At 40.9% G+C, this 27,987-nt stretch overlaps 1 protein-coding gene across 5 annotated transcripts in view; it reads right to left on the bottom strand.

Annotated features, from left to right (window-relative positions):
• Positions 1–13,209: 13,209 nt before the first annotated feature.
• YTHDC2 (YTH domain containing 2) overlaps positions 13,210–27,987 on the bottom strand; it is a 46,293-nt gene continuing 31,515 nt past the window's right edge. Inside the window, exons 24-30 of one of the 5 annotated variants that reach the window (XM_048503112.1) lie at positions 26,272–26,381; positions 24,672–24,964; positions 19,697–19,874; positions 17,172–17,375; positions 15,283–15,465; positions 14,889–14,991; positions 13,210–14,292 (exon numbers count right to left, since the gene is read on the bottom strand). In XM_048503112.1, the coding sequence (XP_048359069.1) occupies positions 14,896–14,991; positions 15,283–15,465; positions 17,172–17,375; positions 19,697–19,874; positions 24,672–24,964; positions 26,272–26,381 (1,064 nt within the window). In that variant the 3' untranslated portion in view covers positions 13,210–14,292; positions 14,889–14,895. Of the gene's footprint in view, positions 14,500–14,888; positions 14,992–15,282; positions 15,466–17,171; positions 17,376–19,696; positions 19,875–24,671; positions 24,965–26,271; positions 26,382–27,122; positions 27,260–27,987 lie in introns of those variants that run through there. The other 4 variants (XM_048503113.1, XM_048503114.1, XM_048503111.1 and 1 more) reach the window with 4 other exon arrangements.

Below are 27,987 nucleotides of genomic sequence, written 5' to 3'. Positions count from 1 at the left end.
ACATAATGTTAAAATAATTTCAAGATGCCAAAACAACTCTATATAGACCCCTTCACCATAGGGAATTTAGCATAACCTTCATCCTAATATACTGTGTCATTGTATGCAAAGAGCTTTCTATATGGATAGCATTTAAAATATACAATCCATGGGAAGAGTCTTGCAAGGTGAAGTAACACAGTCTACATCTCTGCCATTCTGCATAGTAGAGATCATCAAGTAACAGCTGCATGCAGAAACTAGTTCAGTGAGGAAGCTGTAATCTGCTTCCCTGATATTCTAGGGTTTTTAGTGGCAGAAAAAAGTATATGGGAACATTCCAAAAATTATATTTTCTACCTACAGTTTGAAATGCCTTAGTCCACTCCACAGTCTCAGGCTTCTGCCATCCCATTCTTCAGTATTTGCAAACCAAGCTATGCCAGTTAAGAAGAGTCCTGCTGGATCTAACCAGTGGTCCATCTAGTCCAGCATCCTGTCTCACATAGTGGTCAGCTAGTTCCTCTGGACGTCCAACAACAGGGCTTAGAGGCAGTGGTGGGATCCAAAAATTTTAGTAACAGGTTCCCATGGTGGTGGGATTCAAACAATGGCATAGCACCAATGGGGCTGGGCGGGGCATGACAGGGGTGTGACTGGGCATTCTGGGGGCGGGGCATTGCTGGGTGGGGCTGTGGCAAGGACGCAGCCGCTGCGCTGGTCCTTGGACAGGAAACGAATGCACACAGGCGCAGGCTGCCACGCATGCCGGTGCACCTCCTGCTAGACTGCTTCAAGTTCTGCACGCTACTGCTGAGGAGCGGAGGAGGGGCGTAACTAAGGCAAAAATCACGTGGCAAAATCACCAGTTAGTAACCCCCTCTCGGCACACACAAATAATTAGTAACCTACTATCGAGAACCTGTGAGAACCTGCTGGATCCCACCTCTGCTTAGAGGCTGAATCCTTCCCCTGATGTAGACTCCTGCCACTGCTATTCAGAGGCTGATTGCCTCTGAATGGAAGTTCCCTTTTATCACCATGACTGGTAGCCAATGATAGACCTTTCATCCATGAATTGTCTAATCCCCTTTTAAAGGAAGCACTGGACTGCAGCGTGGTAAATTCTGCTCATGACCTGAGACGTTGGTTTTGGGTAGCTGGCTCATGGTTGACTCAGTTTTCCAGCCTTCTGAGAGTGGTATAATGAGTACCCAGCTTGTTGGGATTATAGTGCAGATGACTGGGAAAGGCAGTGGCAAATCATTCTGTAAACATAGTCTGCCAAGTGGCATGATGTGCATGGTGTGACATCACCCCTTGGGTCAGTTAATGCTTGCATCTTTTCCTTTATGCCTGTGGCTTAACCCAGCTGGGTGGGACTATTTTTTATGGAAGTCATGTATTAGTCTAAAGCATTTGGCTTTATTTTGAAAATAAATATATTGGACAGGGGAAGAATATTTCTATTATTCTCCAGCAACAACAGGAGTTCTAGCAGATGTATTAGCTGCCACAGGTGAGGAATTTGCCCATATGAGCATCCTCCACATGACCTGTCACATTTAAAAAATACATTCACTGCACAAGTAAGTGTGTGCAACTAAGTATACCATCAATCAGTTCCAACACACAAAGAGAGCAAACAGAACATCATACATGGACCATTTGTATGAACAATCACTGTTATCTCTTTCAGAGCTGAGATTTCATCTATAGCCCATCTTTAGTGTTATACACCAGGATCTTTCTCTCTGTTAGAAACTAGATCCAGCCTCCATAAGACAGCTCCAGATCTCATTTCATCAACTACAGCACAGGCTATATTGAATTTTCCACAACACACTTTCTAAAATGTTTGAGGGCACTTGTTATTTGAATATTAATTTAGTCAGGCTTTCCAAGGATACCCCAGACAGACGTTTAAATATATACTAGTTTCCATAAACTCTCAATTTATCAGGCTGTATCAGATGTCCCAGCCTTTTTGAGGCCGTAGGACACCTGTGGGATTCTGACACAACATGGTGGACGAAACCCCAAAATCACTGCTATAGGATGCAGGGCCAACCATACAAAGGAAGTCCAAGTGCATGGAAGAAGGGGGCAAATTTAAAAAATACATTGGGAAACAGGACAGAGAGAATAAAACCAACATAGTGGTAACAGCCCCCACTGAAACAATGTTATTTTGATCCGCCCAACAAATCAGATATCCAGTGGCCACACTGGACCAACACAGTTTCTAAAAACACTTTGTGAGCACCACGAAAGATTTCAGCAGGTGCCATGGCACCCATAGGCACCATGTTGGAGATTCCTGGGCTATATTTTTTAATTATGATTTGTGCTTTAAATGGTCATTTCTCACCAAGTAAGAACACACAAAAGTGTAAGCAAAGTACTGTGATATCTTCCACCAGATCCTCTGAAGATGCCAGCCACAGATGCAGGCGAAACATCAGGAGAAAATCCTACTGGAACACGTCCATACAACCTGGAAAATCCACAACATCCTACTGTAACATCTGTTCCAGAACGTTTCATGACACAGCTTCTGTCATTCTAAAGATGTTCACAGTCTTCCCCGGATGATAGCAATCACTGTTCACCATTTTTTTCATTTAGAAGAAGCGCATTTGTAAGAGAGTCAACTACTTCTGTCTTCTTGAAAGACAAGGAGATGGATGCAATCTGAATATTTATCAAAGGCCAAAAAACTAAGCTCCCTTGTAGGAAAGTACTGAAAAGAAAGTGATAAAATAGAGAAAACCAGGAACTTCAACTTCATAAGCCACAGCCGAACACCGTACATTAGAAGCCCCAGAGAAAAATTATTTCCCACATCTCCCAAAGCTCCTCCAATTGTAGAAAACAGATCTTGCCAACAGATCTTTTTATCTCAGTTAATACCCCCAAACTAGTGTGATTTCATCTGCCAGCACCACACAATTTGTTTCTGATCAGTTATAGAAACTTGCAAAAGAGTATTGAAAATCAGGGAACAAGGAATTGAAAACCCATTTAAAAAGCACAGTGATGAGAATTAAAGGAGAATTTCAAACATGTTTTACAGCCATGCCACTGCAACTGTTTGGTGCAACTGGAAGGAATGTGATTTCACTAAGAGTCAATCAGAAAGGCTCACTTATATGCAATTAATAACAGTTGAGGTAATGGGTTCATTTTATTTATGTCTGTCTTATATTAAAGCCTGATGCAATCACTAATTTATATACACACAACATTTTCTGAATGGAAAAACTATCAACATTGCTGTATAAATGAATATATAATGTGGCTTTTAAAATAGACAGGGTCCAGTAGATCAGATTCCTGATAAAGGCAGTTAATCTTTATGATCAGGAGACTTTTTGCGCAGTGCTTACTAGAACCTATTTTCCATAAACAGTAGATCACATTTTAATTCTAACAGAAAGTTGACAGCATATTTACCCTTAGCTTTAGTAAAACTATTTTTGCATGTTCCTGTTTTAATTTTGGCTCCTTCATCCAACATTTCTGCTTTTGAATTCTCAACAACAAGCTCAAACAAAAAGCTTTTTGTCCAAATAATTGACAGAAGATTGTCTTGTCGAAATAGTCAATTTTCCCATGGCTGATTTTCAGAGATAAATGGTACTGTGAGTCCAAGGGGCTGCCTTTGACTTTCAGACTATCTGCTGCCTCAGCTGAACTGTAAATTGAAGAGAATTTGCACTGCAGAGCTTTATTGATAAGGACCTATTTTTGTCAAGATTAAGCCTCAAACACTGCAGAAAAGCAGCAACATGCCAAGAGTTTGAATACTTATTCAGGACTAAACTGGATTTCTTTACTCTACTCACCAGTTTTGTAATAAACCATACTGAAATTTTATGAGTGATTGCAATGTACGAACACCTCCCAACACACACACTCATACAAACTAAACTGATCCCAGAAAGAAATTATATAGTACTTTGGCTTAGGTGGAAAGGCCTTTATGCATCACGTTTCCATCAGTGTCTTAGCCCACATAAACATCATCAGTTCTGGACAAAGGCCCTTTCCGCAACGCAGGAAGGGCGCCCCTGCACCGGCAGGAATTCTGCCAGTGGAGGGGTGGGGGCCGTTCACACAGAAGCGTGTGAGCGGCCCCTGCAGAGGACAGTGTGAGAGAGGAGGCTCCGCACGGAGTCGCCTCTTCCCCATCTTTCTCCCACTCACCTCGTCGCCTTCGTCGCCCTGCTGGCCTCCTAAGACCCGCCCACGCTCCCCTCTGACCTCCAGGGGTCGGAGGACAGCGAGGGAGGGTCTTAGGGGGCCAGCAGGGCAACGAAGGTGACGAGGTGAGTGGGAGAGGAATGGGGAAAACAGCGCATTCCCGGCAGTGCCGTTCACACCGCACCACCGGGAATGCGCTGTTTTCCAAAAACCTCCCTCCAGGAGGGAGGTTTTTGGAGGTGGCCTGATGCTGCCCTGGGGGAGGGGGAGGGGAGCCAGGTCGGCGCTGCTGCGTTTTGGCAGCGCCGCCTGTGCGAACGGCTCCCTGGGGACGGCGTTTTTGCCGTCCCCAGGGCGCCGTTAATGGCCCGTGCAGAAAGTGCCAAACATTCATATTTGGAAACATCATCATCATCATCATCATCATCATCATCATCATCATTATTATTATTATTATTATTATTATTATTATTATTATTATTATTATTAATTACGTGTATACCGCCCTCCTCCAAAGGGCTCAGGGCGGTGAACACAGAGTATACAGTCAGAGCACAAAGTAAAATCAACAAACAACCAGGAATGATTAAATTATGGCTCTGTACATATTAAAACTAAACCCAGATAAAACACAGCGTTCTAATTACAAAATACAATAGATGACGTCCCATGGAAGAAATGTGCATGTGCATACATGCAAGTGGCAGTATAGCAAATTCAAGGTACCATTAGTTCACAACTAGTTAAGATAGCAGCACAGGGCTGTCAAAAACATCCCAGTAAAGACTCCTTGTACAATTCTCTTTACATCACCCAGACCCAACCCAAACTTATAAAAGCAAAAGAGACTTGCTTGGTTCCATAGGCATCCAAGTCAGGATCTTGGAATTTTGTTTCACTAATATCCTTTTACAACAAAGCATCCCAGCTTGTCCCTACAAAGTTTGGACAGAGATAGTAAAGGGAGCCAGAACTGCAAACTGAACATGATGCAAGACTATGAAGTTATAGATGGGCACTGCTTTGACATCCCTGCTTATCCCTACAAAGTTTGGTCAGGGATAGCAAAGGTGCTGCAGGGATGTGGTGCAACCAATCTTTTAGTAAGATTTGTTATGCTGTGTTGCAACACTATATATTCTAACTTGAAAGCATATCTATAGTTGAGAAAGTCTTCTCATGAATGTCAAAACAGTGCCCATTCATAATGTCCTAGCCTTTCTTCACAGTCATTACATAATTCTGTTGGATCAAACTAGCCTTCCAAGAGTTAATGTAGAAAAAATAATCGAGAACATAAAAAGATCCTGGTTCAAGTCTCAGTACAACTCTGAAATCATGGTGTGTCCTTAGACAATACACTCTTACATTCAATCCAGACAATTCAGGTGGTGGGACTCCAGTGTTTCCAGCTTCTTCTATCCTCATACATTGAAAAGGAAAAGACAGGAAAAGAGAGGGTGCATGGTGTCTTTTTCCCTTCCAAGGAAGTTTGTCATCCCACATAAACATTGCTAAACATTAAAGAGTTGAGAAAGATAAGCACAATCTAACCACAACTCAGTACTTTCTGATTACAACAGCTTACCCATTGAAAAAAGGGGGATTTAGAAACATTGAAGCATGGCTGAATTACGTACAATGGTAGATTATGCATGGCGAGGTTCCTGTGACTTCAAAGAATTGACTGGGGAGTCTTTGGCCCCTTCTGCACACGCACAATAATGCATTTTCAAACCACTTTCACAACTGTTTGCAAGTGGATTTTGCTATTCCGCACAGCTTCAAAGAGCACTGAAAGTAGTTTGAAAGTGCATTATTCTGCCCTCCCCTCCCTTGCATGCCACCCTCTCCCGTCCTCCCCTCCCCTCCTCTCCCTCCCTCACTTCCCTTCACTTGCATACCACCCCTCCCTCCCCTCCCTCCCTCCCCTTCCCTTGCATGCCACCCTCCCCCTCCCTCCACTAGGGTGGGTGGCCATGTCCAGATGCTGGGGCCCCTCCCCTCCCTTGCATGCCACCCCTCCCTCCCTCCCCTCCCTTGCATGCCACCCCTCCCTCCCCTCTCCTCCCTCCTCTAGGGTGGGTGGGCCATGTCCAGGTACTGGGCCCCCTCCCCTCCCTTACATGCCACCCTCTCCCTTCCTCCCCTCCTCTCCCTCCCTCACTCCCCTTCACTTGCATGCCACCCCTCCCCTTCCCTCTCCCTACCTTCCCCTCCCCATTTACCCCCTTTAACCCCCTTCACTCCATTGCAGGAATCCCAGCTCACTGATCCATTACCAAAATTAGACATAAGTACCCTCAGAATCAATTAAATATAATCAGAAGACAAAGAAGGAGGGATATTAGATAGGAAAAGCCTTGCCTCGGCAACCCCATATATGTTGCGTGCCAAAGTAAATCCGCCACACAAGCCAGCTTGCCACCACCACAGGTGGCATTTTAGTGGCCTCCTGATTAGAAGAAAGAAGCTCTCTTTCCCGGGGTTGTCACCGGTGCTCTTGGGTGGTGCTCAATCTAATTTGTAACATTTGTAAACTGTAACATTTGTGCTTTTTCCTGAGAATATGTATCCCATTGTACAGCTTCAAAAACCTCAGTGTACTTAGTAGTCATTGTGATTTTTAGAGGTTCTGCATTGTATCTTTCTATATAAAAGTTTCTTTCTTTCCAAGATGGGGCTATACGATTCTGTGTTGAAACCTCTAGGTCTCCTTGTAGCATACAGGCTCCCTTCTTTCACATTTCTACACCCCCCTCCACTTTAATGATGAGCGTGTCACTAGTTATAACAATCACTGGTGACAAATGCAAAATATTATGGATCCTAGAAAGATTGCAGAAACTTGTTTGTTTCATTGGTTAAAGTATTTATTTTCCTAAAATTTATGCAACAGCACCACCTAGCACAAGGAAAGACTATTGCCGGCTGAGGGGAGGAGAGGAATTACTGGTTGCATAACAGATACAAAGACCAAGTTTTTATTGGTATAAAATTTGGCCACAGCCCATTTTTACAGATTACAGCAAAGAAAACTGCCTCCAATATATCCTAGCATCATTGTCTTTTGCAATACTCTTGTTTTCACTTCTTCTGATTCTTGGTTGCAGCCTCCCTTTTTCTTGATGATGAAGAAGAAGAATTTGGATATATACCCTGCTATTCTCAAAATTAAGGAGTCTCAAAGCGGCTTACAAACTCCTTCCCTTTTTTCTCCCCACAAAAGGCACCTACCTTTTGGTGGAAATGAGAGAGTTCTGAGAGCTCTGTGAATGAGCCAAGGCAATCCAGCAGGCTTCACGTGTAGGAGTGGTCAATCAAACCCTGTTCTCCAGATTAGGGTCCACCTGCTCTTAAATACTACACCAGACAATCTTTAACTATTTCAATTTCATCATCAACCTTAACATTGTGTAATTCCTCAACAGTCGCTATTTTTGTCTTCTTGATGTTGAGTTGTAACCCTGCTTTGGCAATTTCTGCTTTAACCTTCATCAATAGTCATTTTAAGTCTTCATTACTCTCTGACAGTAATGTGGTGTTACCCGCATATGTTTATGTTCCTTCCATCACTTTTCACTCCAGAGTCATCTAAATCACAGTGGAATGCACTACCTACAAGTACGGTGGAGTCTCCTTCTTTGGAGGTTTTTAAACAGAGGCTGGATGACCATCTGTCAGGAGCGCTTTGATTATGTGTTCCTGAAATACAGGGGGTTGCATTTGATGGCCCTTGGGGTCTCTTCCAACTCTATGATTCTATGATTCATATAGACTGAAGAGATTGGGAGATAAAATACATTCTTGTCTGACACCTTTGCCAATTGGAAACCAGATTCTCAATATTCTGTCCTAATAGTAGCCTTTTGTCCAGAGTACAGGTTGCTCATCCAAACAATCAGTTGTTGCGGCACACTCATTTATTTTTAAACCAGCCATTGTTTCTCAGGATCCACGCAGGCCAAAGCTTTGCTGTGATCTAGGACACTGATTTTTGTTGTTGTTCTTCTATGATCCAGTAACCAGCATAAATTTGCAGAATGATATCTAGTGCCATTCTTTTTTGACTCCAGCTTAAACATGTGGCTTTTCTTGTTCTATATATATTAACAGTCTTTGTTGCAAGATTTTGAGCATCACCTTATCTCCTGAGAAATTAATGCATTGGTCCATAGCTGCTGTAGTTTTTGATGTCTTTTTTGGTACTGGAATGTAGATTAAGTGTTTCTGGTCTATGGGTCATTGTTTTGTTTGTTAAGATTTTGATGAACTTAGCTGTCGTGGCTTGAAACAGCTCTATTGATGTCCCATCTACTCCTAGTGATTTGTGTCTCCCAAGTGCTGTTAGTTTTCACTTCACTTTCTAAAATTACAAGTTCCTCTTCGAGATTGTTCTTGGAAGGAATCAGTAATTCTTCTTCTCTTATATATTCATTTTGTTCCCATCTTTTCTGTATTTTGTCCTGTTCGGTGATCTTTCAGCATGCCTAACCATGTGTGGAAACCCTATGCTCTCCATTGATTTTCCCGCCTTCATTGAGACTGAGCAGCCTCTCAGATAGCGTGTGAGGGTTTTTAGCTAAAGTTCTAATATTATCCCACACTATAGCAGGTATTTCAGTGGCTCATCTGCTCAGCTCAAGGAATTCCAAATTTTATCAGACCGAACCATGGGGTTGGGGGGGGGGCAGTCTCTACCCATCCTGCCAACCCTTGGGGTGCCTAGCAGTGCAGTGCCAAGATGGGGAACCCATACCCTCCATTGGTTAAGTATACCCACAAAGACAGAAATCTTATCTGATCTTGGCCTCGTCCATATCCACCTTACAAAGCAGCCTGCCTATCCCTTCTTGAAGGGATTAAAACAAAGACAATACTTCTGATGTGAAAGCCTGTTTCCACCTCCAGCCCTGAACTATCTGCCTTACTGAAACAAAGAACTTGCTAATGTGATTGCTCCAAGTGTTCCTGCCAGCACATCACTAATCTTAATTTCTTCCTCTGAATTCTCTCTAAAGACCACTTTATTTGTATTGCCATTGTTTTATAGCTGTAATTGAATCAGTTCCTTCCCCACCTTGGGGGGGGGGGTTAGGGGTTTTATCGCCATCTTTTACAGCTGAAGTTCCCTAGTAATTCTTGTCGGAGTTTTAAATGGTTTTAATTTGTAATATTTTTAATGCTTTTATAATTTATGTTGTACACCGCCGTGAGCCCTTTGGGGGAGGGCGGTTAAAATTTTTTGAACAAATAAAGAAATAAATAAGCCCCTCACCCAACACTCAGTGTTGTTCAGTTGCATTCGTGCCATCTGCTTTCTTCCCCACCTTCTTGAAGCTCAGTAAGGGCACTGGGACTCTGCTTTTCCAAGCTCCTTCAAGAACAGGTAATATCGCTAATTTAATCCCCAGATTCCTTCACTTTCCCAAACCTATCCACTCAACCATATATATATCCTAAGACTATGTGTGTGTTCTGCTGCTTTGGTTATCGTGTGCTTGTGTTTTTATTATCTTCCTTTTAATAACATTGTCAATTTGACTTTGTTCTCTTGTGGATTTCTTGCAAAAGCAACTCTTTATAAATTTTGGTAACCAAGATTCCGAGCTTGCCCAACCTCTCATTAAGCCAGGACTGCCCTTCACTAATTCCCTCACTCTAAAAAGGGCAGACCCCAGCATTTTGGGAAACACTGAAAGGTGCAGAGTCCTTTTATTTAAACCCCCCCCCCCTTTTAAGGCACTAGTGAACTGAGGCAGGTTCAACATATAAAAACAAAGATTTATTGAATGCAAAGATGGAATTAGGAGATATTTCAACAGATCAAACTCAGGCAGGAGTAAACTATTTAGAATCTTTAGTTTCTGTTACAAGTTTAGAGATTTTGAAAACTTTTTGGTCTCTCAGTTTCTTAGATGCTAAAAATATTATAAGATGTTTTAAGATAAGTACCTTTCATATGAAGGTGCAGCTCCATCCCAGATCTCCTAGATGTTACTGAATTATGCATTCACAGAGACTCTGGGTTCCAGCAGGCCAGCACCCACTCTCCTAGCACACATAGCCCCTCCACTGCTAGACACCCACACTACAGAAATCTTCCTTCTGAGGTAACTTAAGCAAGACACTAGTACACCAGACAGGGAATCCTTCTTTGAATATAATTCCCTTTCTAACTGGCTTAGGAATTCTTCTGTCTCCCAGAAGATATTCCCCTCACCCTTTATTTATGTTCACTGTGGAAAGTCTCTACTATTCCACATCAATCTAGACCAAAATAAACTTCCAGTTCTATGTCTGTGTACCTCTGCTCACACAATAAATTTCAGACTGGATTCACTCTGACTGAAATTCTCTCTGAGTAGATTTTCCACACATACAGCAAAGGGACTTGACTTTCACAAGCTAAAATCCAAATTTCTCTCATCTCCTTTCCTCTCAGAGAGACAGCTCCTCCTTTTCCTTGTTAGTTGGTTGCTCCACCAATCAGAGTGCAGGTCTGCTTACCCAATCAGAGTGATGTCCTGCTCCTATGAAGATTTTTCTTTTCTTCTTGTTCTTGGGCTGCACTTTATGCCTAGCTTCACTTTTAAATCTAATTTACCTGCACAGTCTCGCACCATGCTCTTGTCCAGAGTACAGATTGTGCATCTTAACAGTCAGATGTTGTGACATATTCATTTCTTTTTTAACTAGCCATAACTTATCAGAATCCAACCAGACAAAAGTATTGCTATAATCTAGGATACTGTGCAATCTGTCGCACCATGCTTTAAATTTCTCCTTGACTTCTTGGATCTTTGGAACCACAGCTTCTGACCTTTTTTTTTAATGGACAGAATAGAGCTTCTCCATTTTTTGCTTCTAATTATGTAATCTATTTGATTTCTGCATTGGTATACTAATCTGTTCCATGCCTGAAATGTGTTCACAATGAACAACTTTTCTTCACAGAATTTTGAGTCACCCTTCTGTTTTATTTCATGCTTCTAGCCAAAATTTTCCAACAATATTTCATTCTGTTTCTTACTTTTTCATTCCTTTACTTAGGATTATCAACATATCTTGCTTAGATGTATGATCAGCTTCTTCCTGGGTACTTGCATAAAGGTGTATACTATACTAATAATGTTTTATGTACACTAATTGTGTTAATCTTGTTACAGAGGCAATATATCGAATATTAGATATGAACAAATGGGGAACCAGTAATGACACTGAAGGCATCTCATTTCTCCTGCTCATTTCCTCTTTCCTTCCTGAAAACTTCCATAGAATCTTCTCATTTCTGCTTCTTTGTTTTTCCCACCCAACCAGCCAACCTATCTCTTCTGCTTTCCCTCCACCTGCAGGCTCTCCCTGCATGGTTCCAACTACTGGGTCTAGCTGTGTGGTTGGAAACCCACAAGGATTTTGGGAGATATTTCAATTCCCATCTCCCGTTCTATATTATTTCCTCTTTCCGGCAATTCCCATATCCTCATCTTCTACTGCTTCCTTCTGTTCCTCCCACTCACTTTTAATCTGCCCTGCCCCCCATCAGCTATATCTATTATTTTGTTTTTACCTTGCCTTTCTCCACAATGGGGATCCAAAATAGTTGACATAATTCTCCCAACCTGTGTTTTATCTTCAAACCACCTTATAAGGTCAGTTAGGCTGAGAAAATGTAACTGTCCTATGTTCACCCAGTGAGCTTCCATGGCAAAAGTGGGAATTTGAACCTGGGTCTCCCAGATTCCAGTCTGAGAGACTATCATCTGCACAACAATAGCTGTTGATGAACAGTAGAGAGCTGCTGGACCTGACTAAATCATGCACGTTTCCAAGTAGTTGCTGCCAGGCCTGCCTTCGACGAGTCCTTTCTCAAATACCAGAACAACCCTGGAGAGGGCCCTGTCCCCTCACCCTGTTTTTTACCGACAGACATCAAATCTTGAAGGCTATGTGGTGGTTTAGCACGAGCCAATGAAAGCATTTATTTCTTAAGGTTGCAGGAGCTTCTTTTATTATATGGGAGGGGCAGTTCAGACTTTTTTGCAAACCTGGAGCATTTTTCAGGTTTGTAAAAAGATGTCTTATGTGTTCATGGTACCAATTTCTGGAATTAAGTATGCACAAATTTGATCATGTTGTGAATTATATCTATTGATATATGCAACTGCTTCATACCAAGTCAGTGCACAGACCCGTCTAAGTTAACTATAGGCCACTCTAACAAGATATGAGAAAAAAATCTCCCCACCATCAGTTACCCCAAACTCTTTAAATGGGGACACTAGGAATTGAGTCTGGAACTTTCTGGAAGCTTTGCTACTGACCACTTTCTGACTCTTACTGAAGAGAGTACAGAATAATATCTTGTTCAAAACCTCCTCCTCCACAGTTTTGTTTTCTATTTTCTTTCCCTTACACTTTATAATTCTGCTTTCTATGGCTGCTAATTTCTGCTTCCTTTAAAACTGCCAAGTTTTACTTAATAGACTTGCATACCTAATTCTGCACAAGACATTATCAAAAAATTTACCTTGTACTGACAGAGCCCTGGAAAGAAAGTTATTTAGCTTTGAACAAAAACATAGGCTGCACAGGATTAAAGTGTCCCTCTGTATATAGTTTTATTTAGAAACACATATACAACCATGCTAAAACTTTTTTAAAAGCTTTGAAAATTTATTATGACTAGAGCTTTAGAAACTATTGACCAATGGCAAAGTAAATTTTATCTGACTTCATTTTAAAATGTTTTTATTTATCACATCCCTTAGCATCCAGAGTAAGTGCATTTAAATTCTAACCTTGAATACAGTTAAGGGGCAACATGGCAGACAATATTCTTTCTTATTTGTATTCCTGTCAAGCTATATTTTACTGAAACATTTTTTCCATGATGTTGACTGAAGAAGAACAATAACTATTGCTGCATACAAACTACTGAGAATAACAAATGCTAGGTCAATATCTTAACTATTCAGGTAACCCTCTATAGCAGAGTGACAAATTGCTCCAAACGCATCAATGTAAAAGCAAAGCAACTTTATTCTAGAAACAACTCATTTCCAAATTGTAAACAGGTAAATTCAAGACATGACTGTAAGATCCCTGTTAGTCATATTTAACAAGAGGAAGCTACATGGATGTATAACGGACACATAAAAATATTAAAAACACTGAAGTGAGAAAACGATTAATTCAAGTCCAAAATCTTTAATGAAATACTAATGAAGAATTCATCTGAGAACAAGAGCATTTTTCTCCTGGTTTCTACTAAGACCACATATTGTGGGTTTCTCAGCAGTTTACAGAAAAGAACTGCCATCTTTATATTACTAGCTTTATATTACTAGCCAATAATTAATGTTTCTGCCTTTTAAACTACCCCTTCTATTCAGAGTGCAGTAGGAAAAACACACGCACACACATAGATCATCCCTTCTATTTCAAGTTCAATGTGTCATTTTTCCTTCTATGTGAACAGCAATCTATACAACGCTTCTACAAAACAACATATGATGGGTCTGAACTAACAAAGGCTACGACATAAAAAGATCAAAAATATGCAGAAAGTACGAAGGACAATTTTTTTAAAAATGAAGTCGGAAGAAATAGTGAAATGGTAAACAAAAATAACATTCTGTCCATTTGGAGGCAGATTACAGTGCCAAATGGTTCCATGAAAATGCCCTTCCTTTTGATGTTACAGAGTTTACTTATCACTGTCAGTATTAGAAGTCAATGTTCATTTCTAAGAGTACATAATGGCAAAGAATATAATTAAAATTAAATATCTTGAGGTCAGCTTTTTGACAAATGGCACACTCATAGCCTTTCCATCATAGGGCAATTTTGACTGGATTTAATCTGACAAGAAGCAGCTCCATCCACTGTAATGTTCCACTCATTGTTTTATCCTAATAGCAGAGATAGTCCTGAAAAAGCGATATGTGCATTTTATTTTTCATCAAGCATTGTCTGAACAGGTTCTAATTCAGACTAGTGATTGTTACGTCTTCCCAGTGTCGTCTTCTGCGATATTAAATAGTTATAACACTATTCAAACTTCACTAATGCTTTCAGTCTGCTTTGGTGTCCTCAGTTTACTATCTGAAAAATGATATGCAGCATTAAGAATGAACATCTCACTGAAAAATAAAAGAAAGCTACATGTTCTTCTTCAAGTCAGAACACAGCATCAAATGCAGCCTGTACTGGAAGAACGTCACTGAATTCCAGAATCCACTTCATTATATTTCTCTCTTGTAGTACACATTGGTGATTCTAGTAGGTTGCGTGTTTTCACATGAGTAACAACTGTGAAGGACAGATACAAAGTACTTAAAATTGTCACTGTTTTGCCAAATAGTAAGGAATAAAGCAGCCTTCTTTAGGTTTATAAATGGCAAGAAGGCTTCCTTAAGTGCTTGTCAATTGAATTAATCTTATTCTAAACAAATCACTTTATAACACAAGAACCTGCAAACAGATTTTGGAATGGTTACCCACACTCAGCCTCATTGTTTATTCTGTTGCTCCTCATAAAGCCTCATGCATGGAGCCACCTACGGGACAGGATTACTTACTGTAGGTTGTACTATAAGTTCATCCATAATACTTGCATGACAAAAAAAAATTGTAGTGTAAAGGAAATTCTCACGGACATGAAAATTCTGCCTAAACGAACTCCTCAGGAGAAAGTATACCTCAGATCTACTGCTGTATCTTCAAGTCAGCTGTGTTTCTTTCCCCTAAAGGAATACGGTCCCACAACTGTAGCAATTGTTCACCAACCTGAGGTTCCAGTTCCTACACCAGAGGTGAAAAAAGTCAGAAGTGGTAAAAAGGCTTGTGCAGTTGCTGAAAACAGTGTTAACAACAGAGCTGAGGCAATCTTTGGCCCTGATTATTTTCCATACAGTGCAAAAGAACATCTCCTCTTTCACTCTAAAATGAAGGTTCTTCCTTAACATTAATACCTCCAGGAGTATAACAAATAATGATTCTGAAAAACAGAACTTACATTCAAGAGTGAAGGAATCCAGAAATTTGGTCGTGATCATATCCTTTCAAACATACAGTCTGTAAAAAGCAACATACCTGACCATCTCGGCTTATTTGTACCTTCTTGTTGTCATTCCATGGGTTGAGTAAGTGATGAGCAAACTGAAAGGGAAGACTCTCTTTTCGGATCCATTCCACCTTAAATACTCCTCCTAAACCAGTAGATCCCCAGTCCTGACTTTTTTCACGTCCTATCTCTGAAGACATTCGAGCAAAACCCTGTAACATATTTTGATTAAAAATCTATATAAATTTAATTAAATGTCTACTTCTAATGTCCATTATAAGGGTGTTTAACATGTACCTCAGTACAAAGAACAATCACTCACAGCCCATTTCTGTTTCTTGGACTATGTTTTCAAGTTAGTTACAATGATAATTTTAACAACATGCCCATGAGCCTTTGCTAAATATGCAAATATATTGGGCAGCCCTTTTAGCAGGCCTGGTCCTGCTAAAATATATTTGCATATTAGCAAAGGCTCATGGGCATGCTGTTAAAATTATCATTATAACTTGAAAACATAGTTCAAGAAACTGACCTTGGAGATCAGGAATGTGGCCCTGTCTCCCTGCTTTTAGCAGTCCCAGTTCTGCCTTGGAATATCTTTTCAAGTTATTTTTGAAATGCTCAACATCACTTGAAATGATAGTTCAAGGCAGGACCAGGCCTGCTAAAAGATAAAAGATAATGTTATGGCTTGGATCTCCAGGCAGGTCGGGGGGGGGGGGGGGCATTCTCAGCTCCCTGTAACATGGAAGGGGCACCTGGAAGAGGCTTGTAAAAATAGATTCACAACTTGCTCTGCCAAAGCCGTTGCTTGCCCAAGCTGCTCTTCCTTCCGGAGCACCTGGCAGATTTGCTTCTGGTTCCATTCCATATGCATTGTTAAGTCTCAAGCAAGCTGGACATGTAATGGGGGTGGGTTTGAACCCGTGAACCCACTCCTTATCTACGTCCTTGGGAAGAAATAATTCTATCAATGATTCTTCTTTTTATCATGTGAATTCAGTCAGAAATTACAATCACAATGCTTTTCCATCTGAAGGAACCATGGTCAAGGAAGAAATCAGTGTACTCCTTGTAAAAATGGGAGGGCAGTCCTAAGTGGCCCACAGGCTAGTCCAGCATGGGAATGACTGGAGGTCAGCTATATCTTCAGACTGGTGGTGGTGGCAAGCAGCTCGGAGAAGCTTTAAGTCATGTATCTTCTTGGGTCGCCCAGAAATAGAGCTGGGCAGTTACACTATGGACACATATAGGCACTGCTGCTATTGCTCAATAGTGTGACCATTTGAATAAATGCCAAATTTTGGTAAGCTGTAAACAATACATTCAAAGCCTGTTTCAACCCAGATCTGTGTGAATTCTTATTCTCTCTTCATAGGCAAATGTGCTACTTGGTAAAGATTTACAAGTGCACTCCTTAGAGGAAAAGGATTAACTACAGGGATAAGATCACAACATATTTGAGTTTTAATTCTGTTTTGCTTCAACTGCTTATCCTTTCAATTCTCATCTCAAAAGCCTCCAGCATTTTCACTGAGAGTTATCTGCATTTTAGCCCTTCCTGTATCAGCAAGGATAAAATATCTTCAGTTATATGGTATAAAAGATAATGCAAACTGTCATAAAAAGTATTTGATTAAGCCTTTCCAAGACTTTACCACTTCAGAAAGAACTATCTTAATATGCACCCACATTTAAGTTTCCCTTAAGTCTTCTTCAAAACATCCTAGCTTTACACATACCAAGACGGTTTAACGTTAGGGTACATTCAAATAAGGTCACAATCACAGAATGAAGAGCAAAAGGAAAAAAGTAATCATACACAACTTCTATAATGTATTCTTGCTAACAGTCTCTAGATTTTCCATAGCAGACTGAATAAACAAACTTGCACTTCAGTAAACTGAATTCTCACCTGAAAGTGCCCTGATCCCTGAACAGAAAATACCAAGTAAACAACACTGCTTTCCCAAAAGGCGCGATTCAGTTTTCGCTCATTACTTGGAGTTGTAGACCAAATCCCTTTTAGTTGTGAAATCTCAAGATTTCTTAAGTTGCTGCTTTTCATAATAAAGTACCGAACTGGCATGTTTGGCCTTGGAGAAGGAGGCTTGGAACCCTGTAAAGCACAATCCTTTTATACTATTTGGGTACATGCAATACATTATATAAGCTACTTGTAAAAAAAGGCAAAAAAAGCCATAGTCTTCTTGCAAAAGGTTGCTTAATAATTGGAAAGAGTACAATTTGGATAGCAGTCATTGAAAATTCAGAAAGGACAGTATGCTACAGTCAATCAGCCACTTTTTAATAAGTTCAACCAAATATGATTCTATTCTATGATTCTATCCTGTCCTTTCTGCCATTTTGGAGCAGTATTTTTAGCAAGGTTCTTCAAAAAAGGGTACATCACTCCAGCTAGACAAAAGTGCAATTGATTGAGGATAAGATTAAAGAGTTGTTACAAATCAGACCTAACTGTACTCTTTAAAACATTTCTGAAGGCTTTGATTTTGCCTAAAATCTTCCAAACCTCATTTTTCTGAAATAATTGTCAATATCAACAGTAGGGACACAATTAGGTAAACTTGGCAGCTTATATTTCCAGGCAGCAACAAGAACAAAATGACATGTTCAAAAGAAAGATTTAAAAAAATTTAGACTTTACAAAAAGGGGGCTTCATTTACAACTTGAATATGAATTTAGCAGTATTTAAAGTTGTTCTCATACTATTACTAGGAACAGCAAATGAATGCACAACAGCAGCTAGCAGTCCAATAGACTGAATATTTTCACACTTTTACCAAACTACTAATATTTACAAGTAAAATAGGGCTCAATGTAGTGGACTGCTAGCTGCTTTTGTGCAATCGTTTGCTGTTCCTTATTCAGTTGCACAAATCCTCCATACATTTTGTGTTTGATAATGGACTCATAGTATTATTGGCAGGCTCTGCTGCTGGAGGGCTGCTAATTCAAAAGTAATATGCCTGCCAGCTTGAAATGCTGTTGGTTGCAGTCACTCCCTCTATACTTTTTGGCTGAGCCACCCAAAACCTACAATACCTGGAGAGAAGGCTGGAAGCAGCTGTGGACATTAGTGGCTCTATAAGAGAAGAGGCCTTTCACGCACTGGGTGGGTAAGAAAGAAGGGGTGAAAAAAGTGACCTGTGCGGTGCAAAGGAGTTGCAAGAAAAGGATCCACAGGGATACAGATTGAAAAGGGAGAAACAGAACTTCACCTTGTGCCTACCCATCAACCCCTGGGGTACTACCAGGAGCATCACCAGCTACAAGAGGCACTTAGCCATGCAAAGACTACCACCAGCCTCAGCTCAGGAAACAGGCGCAAGCAGTTCATTAGCCAGCACAGGAATTGCAACAGCTGAAAAAGCAGCTTTTTTCAAGACTGCATTGTGAGAAGGTCAACAGGTGGGTTTCAAGGTTGGGTAATGGACTGGAAGGGAAAATAGAAGCTCAGAGGGCAGCTCTGACTGAGTAACCTCTGGGGGGGGAGGTGTTTCAATACTGGCTTCTCTTTTTTAAGGAGGGTTATGAGGGATAACTGCATTCTAAAGAGTTGCCCTGGGCATAGGACCTCTGTGATTGACAGAGAATTCAAACAGAATTCTGAGAGTGGCAGTTAGAAAACACAGCTGTCGGTGCAAGGATTCCCCCTCAGAAGTGAAAAGGAACAGACATTTTGGTGTTTTGTATCAGGACAGGATCCATAACCAGTTATCTAGGGAAAACAGCTATAAGATTTACAGAGTGATTTCCTAAGAATTTAATGGAACATAGCTCTTGTGAAATGAATGGTCCCAGGCCAGTTTGAGAGAAAAAGTAGGGAAGTGTGTTAATGTTCCTAATTAGCTTCTACAACTAAAGGACTATTGTGAATAAGAGAGAACCTTGAAGTTCAAGAAAGTGTAGAAAAGGCTTGAAAAAATAAACCAATAACTCCCAAGAGAAATACCTATTAGTAGAAATAAAGGTTTAAATACTTGTATGTGATCCACCTTGATGCATTTAGAAGTACCTGAGCTTAACCATCTCAAACTTCTCAATTCAATCTACACTCCTTTAATAACAAATTGCTAACCTATCTTTGAAATCCCCACCTGACTTTTTAAAAAGAGACAAATAAGTTGTATTTAAGTTGTATTTTAAAAAGTCCACATATTTCTGACCATAACATTATTTGAATGAAAAAGTATCTCTGTCCTAAGGGGTGCATCTTCAAAAATGTCTTCCTTTTGAGTAAATATGGTATATTTTATTTGGAAGAGTATAAAAATGAGAACAAAAATATTGTTAGTTCATGAATATGAACTTTCATATATGGTGGTATCACAATACAAAATATCTCACTTTTTCATGTCAGTATGTATTTATCAATTTTCAAAAATGTGCAACAGATTGAAACATAAGTGCTGTACCTTCCCTGATGATGGAGGAGAAGGACTGGCGCAAGGGCTAGGATAGTTGTTACTATCTGTGGATTTCACAGATGACTGGTCTGACCTGTCATCAGTGCCACGTTTGGAGTGCAGAACACTTCTCTCTTTGTATTTCAGCGGTGGTTGAAATGCAGGAGATGCAGATTTCATTAGAACTCTACAAAAATGTAAAAGAGAAGACTTTGACTTTTAATTTACATACCACCCTCCCCCAGAGGGCTCAGGGCACTGCACAACATAATAGATAAACAACAGCATATCAATACAGTAGGCACAATAACAACATCATTTACAACAAATCCTAACAATAGTCCAACATCAGCTTAATAAACATTTAATATATTTAATACAAAAGAGAAATTGTGTTTGGTAAAAATTAGATACTGTTTATTGATCATTAGAATACAAAGTTTCTAAATTCTCTAACTAGCTTCATTTTTACATTCTATCCTTTCTATTCTGTCCTTTGTCAAACTGTCCTTCAGTCTTCTAGAAACTGTGCTTTTTAAAAACTTGAACGTTAGCCTAACATTAAATTGTCTTTTCTCTGTTGAGACAATTTAAAGATGTTTCAGAGGGGGCCTTATGAAAGAGAAAATTAGCTAAGTTAGAATTGTTTTGAAAGAAATTTTATAAGCATGTTAAGTCTACCAATTATTATTTTAATTTTGTGTGAATTTATGGGTTTGAAACCACACTATTCAAAAAATAAATCGCAGGGAAACTACCTGTTTCATCATAATGTTATTTACAATGACTCAAGGTACACTTTCCTTCATGTTTCCTCCATGGATTTCTGCATTGTTTTTACCCCAAAACATTTTATTTGCAGCCTCAAAATATTTTAAATGAATTCCCTTTAAAAACAATTCTCTGGTTGAAATGTTTTGAAACCATCTTCAATTGTTGTGCCATCTATTTACTGTGTTTCCTTTGCTTCTCTGCTCCCCTGAACTTTCTCCTCGGCGCCATTTTCTGAGCTCACTCTATTCCCCTTCATCTGTTTTATTTCAATCATTTTTTTTAATTTTGGAGGGGGCTAATATTTGACACTTTGAGTATATGAGGAACAGAGAATCACAGCAAGAAGCTTTGAGCATTGAAGCACTGATTCAACACAGAACTCAAAAAATAAGAGGGGAAAATCACATAATGGTGGCCAGGAATTTTTTGAAGGGGGTGAATGCGGAAATACATTGTGGTAAAGTGGGGGACTGACAATGTTTTCCAAATGTTTTCGGTGATTTGCGCAGAAAGAGTCAGTGTTTCCTTTTTATTTCTCAGGAAGCCAGGCTAAACTGTCTGAATAACAGGTTTCACTTTCCTCCTCTTACCAACAGCCTAGCCTACTTTCTACAGGAGTTAATCAGAATCTGAATATTATGAATTATTTCAAATATCTGGATTGGTACAATTCAGATTCAGAATTATTCATAGTCTATTCAGAATGTAGCATTATTTGGTGCTTCTGAATTCCAACTGCACATCTACATATATAAAAATCTAAACGTGTGTTTGTCCCGGATGGTCTCCCTCAGAAGCTGTTGGACGGATCGCCCCCAAATTTTCACATGACGTCCCTCCCTGTTGCGGGCAGGTAATCGGACTTTCAAATCGCCGAAAGTCCATACCTGAGCCAGATAAAACGTCTTTTTCCTGGCGCACCAGGCCATGAAGCTGGCTCTGTTTAACTGTCACCCTTAGAATGTTCGTGCAGCATGACTGTGGCCTGAGGGGTTGGTATTTTATTTATTTATTATTTAGATTTATAGACCGCCCCATCCCCGAGGGGCTCTGGGTGGTGCACAACATCAGTGTGTATACAATGTATAACAAGGGTCACAATAGTGACCATATTTACTAAAATCCATTAAAAATCATTAAAAATCATTTAAAACAGCAGTCAAAACAATAATAACAGCGTCCCATGACCCAATTCATTAAAACCTCCACAGAAGGAGGAAACGGCCAGACTCCTCCCTAAAAGGATAACAAATATATATATACATGAATGGAATTGTAAAAAATAAGGAAGCAAAGGAGCAGAGCAAAGGAGGGGGGCGCACCTCAGCGACTGGGCCCTCCAAAGGCCTGGCGGAACAACTCAGTCTTGCAGGCCCTGTGGAATTTGCCAAGGTCCTGCAGGGCCCGGACAGCTGGAGGAAGAGTGATCCACCAGGTCGGGGCCAGGGCCGTAAAGGTCCTGGCCCGTGCGGAGGCCAGCCGCATCATTGAGGGGCCAGGAACCACCAGTAAATTGGCCTCTGTTGAGCGCAGAGGCCGAGTAGGGACACATGGGGTAATGCGGTCTCTAAGGTACGAGGGTCCCAGGCCACGTAAGGCCTTAAAGGTCAAAACCCACACCTTGAAGATGATTCGGAATTCCACTGGGAGCCAATGCAGCTGACGCAATACAGGTTGAATATGGTCAAGAAAGGCGCCCCCTGTGAGCAAGTGTGCCGCCACATGCTGGACCAGTTTCAGTTTCCGAATCAAATGCAAGGGAAGGCCCGTGTAGAGCGAGTTACAATCGTCTAGCCTGGAGGTGACCGTTGCATGGATCACCGTGGCTAGGTCTGCCTGAGAGAGGAAGGGGCCAGCCGCCAGGCCTGACGAAGATGGAAAAATGCAGTCCGGGTTACAAGGGCCACCTGGGTCTCCATTGAAAGAGACGAATCCAGGTGGACCCCCAGACTGCGAACGGAGGAGACCGGCACCAAAATGGCCCCCTCCCACTCCGGCGGCTGGAAATCCCCCACCTCTCACCTGCAGCCAAGCCAAAGGATCTCTGTCTTCAATGGATTCAGTTTCAGCCTGCTCTGCCGCAACCAACCAGCGACCGCCTCCAAACAATGCTGTAGAGCTGCAGGGGCCATGACCGCTCGCCTCTCCATCAACAGAATGAGCTGAGTGTCATCAGCATACTGGTGACAGATCAGCCCATAGCTCCGTACTAGCTGAGCAAGTGGTAGCATATAGATGTTAAATAGCGGGGATAATAACGCCCACTGGGGTACACCACAATAAAGTGGGTACTTTCAGGAGGCTTGATCCCCGCACCACACTTGCTGGCGTCGGTCCCGGAGAAACGAGACAATCCATTGAAGGACAGTGCCCTGCACACCAGAAATGGCCAGGCAGTGGGCCAAAAGGTCATGATCGACCACATCAAACGCTGCGGTAAGATCTAGCAAAACCAGCAGCGCCGACCCACCTTGGTCAAGCTGCATACGGAGCGTATCTGTGACGACGACAAGAACAGTCTCCGTCCCATGCCCAGCACGGAAGCCGGACTGGAAGGGGTCGAAAGCCGTATGCCCTTAGAATGTTCACGCAGATGGCCACAGATTAGCAGTTAAAACGGTAAATAGGTAACACTGTTAGGTAATACAAGTGGAAGTGAAACACATACACACTTTCCCGTGTGAGACGTCAGGTGGCGTTCCTCCCCCCTCGTCACAGACATATGTGAAGGAAACGGCTTGGATTGTATAACTCTTAAAAGAATGCGGCTTTTTGCCACGGGACTCCCCCTCAGCGTACTATATACAGTCACCAGACGTTACAGGCAAGACCATATCAAGGTCTATCATTCATTAAAGAATTCGCATTGCTTATTTGGACATAACTAATCTTTTTGGTCTGCTTTTAAAAAAGGTTGCTAATTAAAAAAGTTTAAACTAGCTTTTTGCACCGTATGAATCGTTAGCAGCCGGTGCTTCTTTGTTATTGCCTGGTACGTTGACGGATGTGGACTGTGATCTCTGACTATTTGGGAGGAACTTACTGTCACTTTAATCATCCATTTATTTATGGACTGTTTTCATCTTGCTTCAGCCGTTCCTTTCGTTTCCACATATCATTCATGAAAGGTTTTTGTTACTTATGAATGAATTTAATGTGAAGGACGTAGTTTGTATTATGTTTTCCAAATGAATGTATTATTGCATCACTTATATTGATTACATAAATTGATAAAATAGTGTTAAATTACTTTCTTCCTTGTTCATTTTGGCAAGTATTGTTGTTTGGCGGATTGGCTCCCCATTTGTCTTGCATTCCCCCACCCACTACTACCACACAACACACACTCTCATACACATCCAGCTCATCCTCACACACCTCACTCTGCCCTCCCTCATATCCAGCCACCACTTACCCACTTCCTCACCCATATTCGCCACAGCTCTCTTTTACTAAAAGTGAGCTGGAGTTTGCCTTTTCCTTCTAAGAAAATCCGCGGGGTGGGGGCGAACCAACACTACCGGCTCCACTTCTTTTGCACATGGCCCTTTAAGAACCCAGGGAGCTGGCCTCGATCTGAGCGCCTCACCACCCTGCCTCTGCTGCCTGACTGGGATAGCCTCCTTGCCCCAGTTCTGCCAGGACTGTGCGTGTCAACCAGCCTCATGGACAGCAGGATTCACACTCTGGACAGTTCCGTTGTGGAATGGAAAGGGTTACCTTATGCTAAAAAAACAAGACACCACCATATAACGATGTGCATTGAAAAGGGAAAGAGGGATTCCATTTGACCACCCCAAAAGGCTATGCTGGGGATCATTGGACCTGCATGGACATCTGTGTGGGTTGAGGACTGTGATGAGAAGGACAAATGCCACAGCAACGCGTGGCCGGGCCCGCTAGTTATATATAAAGAATATATATATGTACAGAGACACACAACGATGTAGCTATGAACCATTCAGAGACTACAGAATAAGAGTTATGTAGCCTGTTCCATCCAAGATCGCTTTCATGGCAGGGGATTTTTTAGGAAAAGTCACTGCTGCCTTTTCGATACTGTAAACCTCATAAAAGGTACGCACCTGCTCACTTTGTAAATGCTACTCGAAACACATATGTACATTCTATGCATTCTTTGTGCAGAGAATAAGCTCTATAGGATAGCTGTAGTTTTGAACATTGCAAGTATGCATTACAATGTACTGACCTTTCAGCATTAAAAGAGTCATCTGCAAATTCTGCTTCAGCTGAGCTTTTTCTGCTAGCGTTTGATCTCCATGAAGATGCTACAGGAAGTTCTTCAGATGACATTGGTCTTGGTCTCTGCCCAATTCCTGAAGGTTGCTGTAAACCTGCAGACTGTTCTTCAGTACTTAAGACTGCAATGATAGTTCGTATAGTTGCCTCATCAACTTGAGACCAAGGCTTTGAAGGAGCTCTCATGCGTCGTAAAAATAAGCTATGCCATTTTTGTCTTAGTTGTAAGAGTAAACCAGCAGCCTGTAATGAATGCAGTTTTAACTTTAAACAACTTTAAACTTTAAGCATATAAACTTTAAGCATATATAACTTCAACATTTCTATGACCAGAGTGTACAAGGAAACATAAGATCAGGGGCAGTCTTGAAAATGCAGTCTACCTTCTACTATTTGTCATCCTTTTCCCCTAAACATTTCTGGAGAAAAATTGAAATTAATATATAATTTTCCTTAACATATTATTGCCCTTTTATGTACATATGAACATTTGCAAGGTGGTATAAACAAGGATTTCCCCACATGGTACAGTTATTGCTACAAGAGTAAAGGAAGTGTAGTGAAGCAACTAAAAGCAAAGTAGACCAGGACTACTTTTCTGAAGTACCATGCCTATGTATCATGCAGTTTGGCACAAAACAAACAGTTTATAAAGCAAGTTCAAACTGTTTCCAACTACAGTCAGTCAGATACATCCAGAAAGCCCACGGTCCATGGGTGAAGACAACAGCTCTCCTATACTATCTCTCAACCACTAGTATTCCCTGGCATACTGTCCAAGCAAAGAGCGAACAGCCATTTTGAGTATTTATACAGAAAGCTAGGCTATAAATAAATGTTTTAATAATGCAGTAACAGTCACTAGATCCATCCTCCATGCATTTCCATCCTCCATGCATTTCTAATCCCATTACAAAGTCCCATAGGCAGAAGACATCATTGCATAACTCAATTCTTTATGCATGAGCGTACAATTCAATAAGTGAAGAAGTACATTCTTTTGCCTGCTCTGAATTTGCAGTCAGTCAATTTCATAGGGTGACTGACAGTACAACCTAAACAGAAGTACGCTTTCTAAGCCTATGGACTTCAATGGACCGAGGACTTTACAGTAAAAGGAGAAAATTTTACCCACATTTTGTATGCTATGTACAGTTTTATAAGTATCATGTCCTTCCTAAGTCACTTTTTTCCTAAGCCAAAAACTGCAAACTCTTCAGCTTTTCCACAACAGGAAAATGTTCCAACATCTTGATTATTCTGATTGCCATTTTCTGCACTGTTTTACTCCTCAATGATAGGGTGTTTTGAGACAGAATTCTAAATGCAGCCCACCACAAATTTAAACAAGTCATGCAGTGTTTAGTTCTGTCAGTATAGATTGAGGGAATTGGGTGGTATAGAAATGCCTATTTTTTTAGTAGTCAAATGTATGATGTTGAATTGCAGCTTTAAAAATTGTTTGAAGATCTAAGTATTCAATATCTGATATTTTTTCCTTAAATACAGTATCTGATCTTTTTTTAATTAAAATGTGATGAAGCACTGACCTCAGGATCCAATTTGAAATTGAGCCATTCATCCAGCTTTAGTGAAGCCAAGTTAGCCGTTGTTCTGTCTTCCATCTCACTATCACTGCTGTCATTGGGGACACCATCTACTATATTAGGGGGAAAACCCAACAAGATTCTACACATTAGTATTTTTACACAATGTACTCCCAGTGACTTTAATTTTAAATCTGCATGCCTATCCAATTGAAGTGTAATTTGAATTCCAACTTCCAGATTGAAGCATGTCTGGGCTTCAATGCTGTGGTTTCGATTTCTGAGTTAATGGAACAGTAGTTCTAGCAGCATTCTCTCTCCCTGTCATTAAAGAGATGGCATCTGACGGCTCTGTATTGGCATCTTCAGGAGATCCTCTTGAAGATGCTGGGCCATACAGATGTAGGCTGTAAAACGTCTGCTAAGTATGACCGTTGCTAGAACACGGCCATACAGCCTGGAAAACCACACAGCCTAAAGTCGATTCCTCGCCTCGAAAAGTCTTCTCGACAATACATTGAAGCATGTCTGCTTATGGAACCTATAAATAATCCAGGTCTTTATAACTTTGATACAGCCATGCAATTTACTTAATAAATTAGTCAGATATCAGTAGGATTATGAAATGACAGTAACCACATCTATACAATTTTGTGTCAAAGTTTCCCAAATTTTCAAAGTATTAGGAGGTGCAAGCTACTCTGAAATATAAAAGAAACATGCATCTACAAAGAGTTTTTTGTGATCACAGATTGTTGGAGCTTTGCATAATACACGATTAATGCACAGATGCTGTACAGCACACTCCGAGCATAATTTCAGATTAAGATGCAACATACCAGCAGTGTCATAGGGATGTTTTTAGCTGACAGACAATCCTTGATTCACTTGCTGAATCCTGGGAAGAGTACTTGAAGATTTTCATTAATCCTCAGCTTTCCTCCAATATCTTATCAATTATGACACTGCTGGTTTGCTAGATCTTAATGACCTAAAAAGAAAGGAGTACAATGAAATTATATCAGAGAAGGCTGGAGATAAAGCTCAGCTTAGGTGTACTTTTGACAACTCAATGAATCCAAACTCTTCTCTTCCTGTCCCAGGGGTGGGTACAAATAACATGAACCCAATAAAGTGTATCAGGTACGTTGCAGTCAACCTGGACGAAGCCGGAGAAACCCATGCTCACGGCTCATTAAAAACTCTGGATCTCCTTGCCGACTTCCTTTGCAAATGAGTTCGTGCTCAGTAAAGGAAATTGATTACTTTCCGTTGCAATTAACATCTGGTCTTGGGTCAGATCATTAGGATAATTTGTTATTGGGGGGCGAAAAAAGAACTCAGCCATCGGCACCAGCTACGGGGTAATAAAGTTTCTCTTGGAACCAATTAAAAACAGTTTCGCTGGCACATTTTCTGTTACGGGCGGCCACTCCCCTCTCTCCCTCCTTCCCAGGTTAGAGAGGAGAATTTAAGGAGTGGATTCGAGGTAATGGGAGTTCTCAGTCAAGGGCACGTTGGGGCGATTGGCTTGATTTATTGCTGCCTCAACAGAGTTCTTCTCGGCCGGTCTGGTGGACCTTGTGTTTTAGATCTGAGGGTGATATACCCAATCTCTGTTTGTTTATTGCAGGGGTAGGGAACCTTTAACACTCAAAGAGCCATTTGGACCCGTTTTCCACAGGAAAAGAAAACACTTGGAGCCGCAAATAATTTTTG

Source organism: Sphaerodactylus townsendi, linkage group LG07 (assembly GCF_021028975.2).
Source record: "Sphaerodactylus townsendi isolate TG3544 linkage group LG07, MPM_Stown_v2.3, whole genome shotgun sequence".
Lineage (NCBI taxonomy): Eukaryota > Metazoa > Chordata > Lepidosauria > Squamata > Sphaerodactylidae > Sphaerodactylus > Sphaerodactylus townsendi.
The sequence above is the reverse complement of the archived record's forward strand: the minus strand, read 5'-3'. Positions and strand labels throughout refer to the sequence as shown.